Here is a 7,639-nt window from a genome sequence, read left to right as displayed (position 1 = left end):
CGCGCCATTATATGCTTCGGTTTCTGGTCAACCGAGGCATATAAGGCGAGGTAAAATGGAAATTCTGCACTAGTGCGATAATCCAGTTTTAATAATAAATGTTGAACTAAATTATCTAATAAAAAACTAATAGTAGCAGATATAAAATAGTTGCATAAATAGTAAATGTCGGCACCCTAACTTAGGCAACAAGCGTTTCAGAATGTTCTTTTTCTTTTTAAATTATTTTCAAAAAATAACTGAAATTTATATATGTATATATATAGACACATATTGTCGATAATTAATTTAATTTTAAAAAATAACTGAATTTAAATAAATAATAAATTAAAAGGATAAAATGTTAAAATAATTATTTTATTTTAAACAATTATTAAATTTAAATTAACGGTTATGAAAAAGATAAAAATGAAAATATAATTATTTAGAAGTTACATGACAAAAAACAATAATCTATACGAATATATAAAGGGATATCCAATTTTGGTGCTCATATATTTATTCCCAATTTTATTCTTTATAAATAACAATTTTTAAAATTAAAATATTTGTTTTTATCATTTTTGTCTTCCGTTAGATTTAACTATTTCATTCATTATTTTATATTAATTATATTTAAACTAAAATAAGTATCTTTAACAAAAACATATTATAAGACCTTCTTTTCTGTCCTAAAAATTTAAAGGAGTCCAGCCCCATCTGTTGGGCCTAAGGACTGGTCCATAGGGGGTTCAAAGCCCTTAAGGCAGCCTAACCCCTCTCCTTTCTGCCATTCTTGCGAAAACAGTACCTTACTCTCTCCCTTTTCCCTCTCAACAGAAGCTTTGCTAGGGTTTAGTGTCATCTTGTTCGTGCTAGCTCAAAAGCTCACCTCGTCTCTCTCCCTTTTCCCTCTCAACAGAAGCTTTGCTAGGGTTTAGTGCCATCTTGTTCGTGCTAGCTCAAAAGCTCACCTCGTCTCACGTAAGTTGGTCCTTGAATCATACTCCCTCCTTTCTAAGTTTGTTTTCGTGGTTTCTATTAGGGTTCACAGTAGTCACCATGTTATTCTCTCTTTGTGTCGTTGTTCCGGTTCATAAACCTGCTCTTGGAGCTGCTGGGTTCATTGGCTTAAGGGTCACAGTCTGTTATTAGCTTAATTCCAAGTAAGGGGAGCTAGACCATTTTCGTGTTTGAAGTATGTGGTTTGTTCCCATCTGTTTCGTGTGTAAAATAATATGAAAAATGATTGTATTTGTGTATGAATGATTTGTATGGGAGTGTTGGGTTGTTTTTCTGGTTTGCAGGCGTAGAACAATGGGAGGAAACTGTTACTTTCACCCAAGCGAATTCATCTCGCCTAAAAATGGTTGAATTTAAAAAGTGGTAAATTAAAAAATAGTCTGTAAAAGAATAAAATTACAAAATAATTATTTTAATTTAAAAAAAATATTTTAAAGAATAAAAATGGGAAATAAAAGTGTACACCAAAATGAGGAATCTCCTTAATAGTATATAGAGTAGTGAAAACAATTGTTACCCACACCTTTCTTCACATTTTTATAAGAACAAAATTAATGAAATTATAATTATAAAATTAAATATAAATAATTTTTACACTTTAATTGCAGTTAGACTTTATTTATTTTGCAGATATTTTCTATTCATTTAGTTTTAAAAAATAATTAAATTTAAAAATGAAACGGTTAAATTTAGAAAAACAGACACTTGAAGAATAAAATTGAAAAAAAAAACAAAAAAAAAATGAATCTTCTGTATATAAGTATAGAGGTAGATACATAATAGATGTAGATACATAGATATACGAAAGTTATGGAAAAACATTCTGCCAAATACATATGAAGTGTTTCTTATGTTAACCTTTTCCTTTATTACGTTTGAAGTTCCTTTATCAGTTTGAAGATCCTGAACAAAACTGCAAACAGGAATCCTTGTATCAATTCTGAGTAGTATAAAACATATACATTCAGGAACTAACGCAGCACATCTTACAAAGTTCCAGGACCTGCTAGATACACAATCCACAACCAAACTAATCTTTCTATAACAAAGTTTTCTATTGAAAAAAAAAATTAAAATACCTCCCACAAAAATATCCATTGGTCACTTGACCTTCATTTACCTGGACAGTGGGAGAATATTCCCTCCTGACATCTTATTTATCCACGTACCAGGAAGAGCAATAAGAAAAAGATGAAATGAAAAGATTGGTAGCATGCAACCAATTTATACTGTGTATGATTTACCTAAACTGCATAAGTTGTAGCCAAAACTCAGACATGGTAGACCATGCCAACTTCTAGGATAGAAGCATGAGGGATACTTAGTGCATAAGTTGGTCCTCTAGAGTTTCTCCTCAAGAAATCATACCCATAATTGATCACAACTTTCTTTATCCAACTTGACCCTCTTTTTGCTTTCACATAAGAATGACCCATTATGAATGCCATTCCTCCCTCCCTTGCTTGCATTAGTTCCTGCAACTCCTCCCTTGCACCCAAATCAATCTCTGGACTATCTGGCACAACAAACCTCACTCTCTTCCTAACTATTTCAGGAGACTTAACCACCCTCATTTCTAAGCAATTTTCCATCTCACTATTCTTGTTATCATCTTCACACATCCTTATACCTTCTGACTTTGATGCTGAGGTGCCTACAACTGCCATCTTTGTGTCATCTTCAAAACTCTCAAATCCTTGGTTTGATTCAGAAGTATCGGACCGAATGAATTCTGCTATGCTACAGATAAGATCTTTCTCAAACTCAATATCATCCTTGTGAAAATCCCTATAACCATACCGAGCTATGCACCTATAGAGTCTGTATTCTTTTGGGCCAACTCTACCAACCAAGAACCGTTCCTCTGGTCTGACATGTGGCACTGGGACAGATTTGACGCAGAGGAAGATCACAACTTGATGAAAAGCTGGGAGATTAGTGACAAAGTGAGAGAAAATGGCTGGGATCCCAGACACAAGTTCAGTGTGTATTAGGCCAATTCCTCTCACACGCACAATTCCTAGAGTGGGGCCTAAACCAAGGAGCCAGTTGATAGACACCTTATTCTGAACATCGAACTCGTACTTCTTAAGTGTGCCGTAGTGCCACACATACATCACAATCAGAAATATGAGCGAGAGGGCAATGGGCACCCATGCTCCTTCAAGGAACTTGATCAGGGATGCAGAGAAGTACAGTGCTTCGATTGACCCAAAGAAGAATATGAAGGCAATGGCTAGGAAAATACTCTTGTGCCAGCATAACACAATAACTAGAGACATTAAGCAAGTGGTGACCAGCATGACGGTTATGACAGCCAAGCCTGTTCAACGAAAAAGTATAAAATTCATTAGACATACTACAAGCCATTCAAAACCATGATCAAGATTTCTACAATTTTAATATACTGATATTAATTTGCGTGTGCATGAGGAGAAAGAGTACCTGATGCGTTTCCCATGCGTTTTGTATCTCTAAATCCAACAGTAATAGCAAGGCAAAGTAGCATCAAACACCAGTTGATCTCTGGGATATAAATCTGGCCGTGTACCTTTGATGATGTATGAATGATCTTGACTTTGGGGAAGCATCCCATTGCAGAACATTGTTTGATTATTGAGAAAGTACCTGTGATGATAGCTTGACTTCCAACCACAGCTTGAAGTATGGCTATTGCAAGAACAGGCCATCTAATTTTCTCTAAAACAAGTTCAAAAGGAAGAGTAAGCCAAATACTCATTCTTTAAAAATGTGCCCCTTGTTGTGAGAAACACAGATCTTACCAGGTACAGATACGTAGAACCCAATTCGGTAATCACTTTCAATAATATGATGCTTGGAAAGATACGCAGCTTGTCCCATATATGCCAGAATCAGAGAAGGGTATACCAGAAAGGTAAAAGCAATCTGCAGGTAAGTGGTTTTCTGTTAATGCAGTTCATTATTTCCATGCAGCTTCACATTCATGAACAATTGAAAAACAATGATGCATTGCTTCCAAATCAAAATTGGGAATGTAAATCATGAGTTTAGTTTCAATTTCAAAATGATGCTACCAATTGTGCACCTTAATCGATAACTGTGAAAAGTGTCCTAGATCAGCAAACATAGCTTCAGAACCTGAAACGTAAGAGGGACAACATCAGAGGAAGTTAAAACATATGTCAAACATGTAGCAGTTGTGAAGTAGAATTACTATATATACCTGTTATACACAGTAGAATTCCCCCTAAGGACATCCAACCTCCCCTTTGAGTTTTCTTCAGAAATTTGAACATGTAGTAGGGAGAGAGAGCCTCATAAACATGAGGGTTCCAATGTAAGATATTATACATACCGATACAGCTAATGCATAGTAGCCAGGTCAACACAACAGGAGCAAATAGGAACCCCAAGCGATGTGTTCCATAATGTTGAAGTGCAAACAAAAATATCAGTATCACACAAGCAACTGGTACTTCAACATCTGCACAACACAAACACTTATATTTCAGGAAAATTCAGAATAATGTCTAGATATATATACTGAGAAATTAAGTTAGAAGTCTAACAGTATATTGTCCTACCTAAAAACAACCAACAAACATTAGAATCTCTAAGATTCACTTAAACAAGTACATTCTGAGTAGAAAATAGAAACCTTTCATTAACCAGTCTTATAATATCTTAAAATATCCCCTCTTTAATATTGTTTCCCTCGTTGTATTTCCAAAGGAAAAGGAAAATGCACAGATGATAATAGAAATGTTTGAATATAGATCCAAGACACTGTAGTATTATAAGGAGTAAAATATTATTTCAATTAAGGCACACATGATTTAGACATTCAGTAAGGTTCTCATGTAAATGGTAAAGGCCAGTGCCTAGTTACATTTGTATTGGAATCAGAATTTTCAGAAACTGAAGAAGTGGAGCAAAGATCAATTGACATAGTCAACTTATTCTGATTTCTGTGTGCTGAAAAATTACTAATGCAGCAAAACAAAGTATAAACTACAGTAGTATGCTTTGAATGCATCTGGAAAAAGGTTGAATAATGGGATGGAATCAAATCTATATACAACTGGCCATAGTCATCCAATTGAAATTAAGCAGCTACTGGTGAGAGGTCATATTATTAAAGAAGACACATACTTATGGGAATCACACATGACCTTAGAAGAACAAATAGAAGTCCAGCACCTGAAGTTTGCATCAAAAGCCTAACTTTAATAGAGGAATGATCACATTTTAGTGTTTAAGGCACTGCAGTGATTAAGTTTTAATTAAGTTGAAGAGTACCTGGATCATCATTAATTATTCATAGTGGAACAGTATATGACAAATTTACTTGTGTCCTTACCTAATTTTGTCATCCAATCAGATAATCGCTTTACTGTTCCAGATTGATCCATAATGGTTTATTCAAAAACCTTATCCATACCACTCTGCTCCTATCATAACTTTATTTAGTAATTTCCTATGCTCATATCATATTCTAATGAAACTTAATTAATAAAAAATTACTGTTCTCAGTTCTTCTGTGCTTGATATTCTATCAGCCACAACCACAAACTTTATCATATATTCAATATTATCAAGTTGGCAGGGATTATTTATTTTAATATAAATTTTAGCATGACATTGATTTGACTTCGATCAAAACAAGGAAGTTGGCCCTGATTACATATTTATGGGGACCCACAATAATGCATGCACTTGGAGGCATTTGGTTCTCCCTTTTTGTCCACTAACTCGAACGCTTTGATATAGTTAGCATAAAAAGGGAAGGTATTTAAAATTTCAAATAGGTTGTATTGAAAAAATTAAACAAAAATATACTGTGATAGCTAACAACAATAATTTCATGATCAATATCTATTCAGCATATATGCCATTCAGAGAGCAAAAACCCTTCCCCCAAATCAATAGCAGTATTGCATGATGCAACCATTAGAACTATTCTAAATGTACACAATTCTTTAGGAAATATTCCAGAGAATAGTTCCAGATGCCAAGCATTTTGCAATTTACTAATCAAAATTGAATTCTGAATCGATTAATCCAATTCCAATAGTATAATAGTTATATATGTGTCTCCTCCAACTGTATTATAAAATATTTGAAACTGAACTTCAAACAATCTTGCAGCTTATTAAAATTAAAATATATTTCTTCAATTAAATTCAAGACCTGTTCGTGTTCATTAGAGGCTAACCACAAACTAGTCTTAAAATTAATCTCGAACAAAACATAATGAAAAGAGATTAAATCGACCAACTACTTGTATTCAGAAAGGAACTTACATCTATGCTGTTCTTTAGACATAGAAAGCTCCAAGCCTGACACGGCAGAGAAAACTGCATAATAACCAAAAACCAAATAATTCAGTCATCAAGAACCACCATCAGTGTCCAAAACCATGATTTTAGCTGCAACATCATGGTTTCTCGGATCTCCCAAATTGCGGATTGCATTTGTCCACAATTCCAGCTCTGTGAAAGATTCCGAAGAAACCACGAGCGCAGTTTAAAACCTTGGCCATGACGAAAACACAGATAACATTGGAAATCCCAGTACCAGAAATAGCAGGTGTAAGCACACCATCCCCAATAACCATGCAAGTCCCTATCAGAGCCAGAACAAGCAGCACCCTCTGCAGAACCTTGTGTTTCTCGAACACCGATTTCAATCCCAACCCAACATTGTTCTTATCAATTGGCACTGTTCCATCCTTGGTGTACTCAGTTAGTTCTTCATCTGCAAGCTGAACATTAGGCAACAACCCCACCTGAGCATGCCTGCAGAGAAGAGAGTACAGAGCAAAAGTCCCTCCTTCTCCATTATCATCTGCTCTGAGCACAATGAAGACATACTTGAGGAGTGGAACAAGTGTGAGAGTCCAGAACACAAAAGACAACACTCCATATATCTCTTCATTGGTCTCTGAATGCTGAATGTCCTCAGCAAAAGTGCTTTTGTAAACATAAAGTGGGGATGTACTTAAATCGCCATACACAACTCCTAAGCTCTGATAAGCCAATGTTAACACTGTCTTCCATGATCCATCCTGCAAGGTGTGATCAGTGTTACGTCAAAAACAAGTTCTTTTTTTTTTCTTTCACACATAATACTGAGAAGGATACTCCAACATGCCATACCTTAACCGAGTTTTTGTAGATCACAGACTCCAGATCCATCAAGGAATGTCTCAGAAAATACCAACCTTTAAATTTTCAATTTTCCTGAGATATCAAAGGAAAATGAACGCCACCCTCATGAATCAACACCCTCCCCCAGTTCAAGCTAGTCCAGTCTTAGGATAAAAAACTAATTTTGGCAAAGGAGAGAGTTTGGTACAACTTCTAATGCTTTGTTTTCTCTTATATAAAAATACTATTTTCACAAAGAGGCTCAAATGCAGACAAAACAATAACAAACAAACATAATAAAAAACACCAGCACCAACCAATTTAGATAACAGGGTTAAGTGTTGTCGTCAGAATGAACAGATTTTGGGGACAAGAGAGAAAGAGAGAGAGAGAGCAGAGAAACAAAACTTTTGCAGTGGTGATTTTGGATTCTAGTTTTCGGTTTCCTTTTCTAAATGCTCTTTGTGTTGAGGTTTGCAGTTTGGTTTAGAAGGAATATAATATAA

General features: G+C 35.0%; 1 protein-coding gene across 1 annotated transcript; it reads right to left on the bottom strand.

Moving 5' to 3' along the window:
- Positions 1-1,850: 1,850 nt before the first annotated feature.
- Positions 1,851-7,639, bottom strand: LOC114185235 (potassium transporter 8-like). Its single transcript, XM_028072847.1, has 8 exons — positions 7,143-7,639; positions 6,562-7,051; positions 6,288-6,341; positions 4,208-4,468; positions 4,070-4,122; positions 3,786-3,909; positions 3,448-3,702; positions 1,851-3,325 (listed from the first exon to the last, which is right to left on the bottom strand). The coding sequence occupies exons 1-8, from the start codon at positions 7,179-7,181 to the stop codon at positions 2,274-2,276; spliced, it is 2,328 nt and encodes a 775-aa protein (XP_027928648.1). The 5' UTR covers positions 7,182-7,639; the 3' UTR covers positions 1,851-2,273.

Source organism: Vigna unguiculata, chromosome 5 (genome assembly GCF_004118075.2).
Source record: "Vigna unguiculata cultivar IT97K-499-35 chromosome 5, ASM411807v1, whole genome shotgun sequence".
In the NCBI taxonomy this organism is placed as follows: Eukaryota; Viridiplantae; Streptophyta; class Magnoliopsida; order Fabales; family Fabaceae; genus Vigna; species Vigna unguiculata.
Note: the sequence above shows the minus strand (reverse complement) of the source record. Positions and strands in the feature narration are given on the sequence as shown.

Bases quoted from the DNA above. Each gene is read 5' to 3' on its own strand.
- LOC114185235 (XM_028072847.1), bottom strand. From the start codon at position 7,181: ATGGATCTGGAGTCTGTGATCTACAAAAACTCGGTTAAG. The intron at 3,910-4,069 runs GTGCACAATTGG...ACTTACCTGCAG, and splicing joins TTTCACAGTTATCGATTAAG to ATTGCTTTTACCTTTCTGGT. The intron at 3,326-3,447 runs GTACTCTTTCTC...TTCGTTGAACAG, and splicing joins ACGCATGGGAAACGCATCAG to GCTTGGCTGTCATAACCGTC.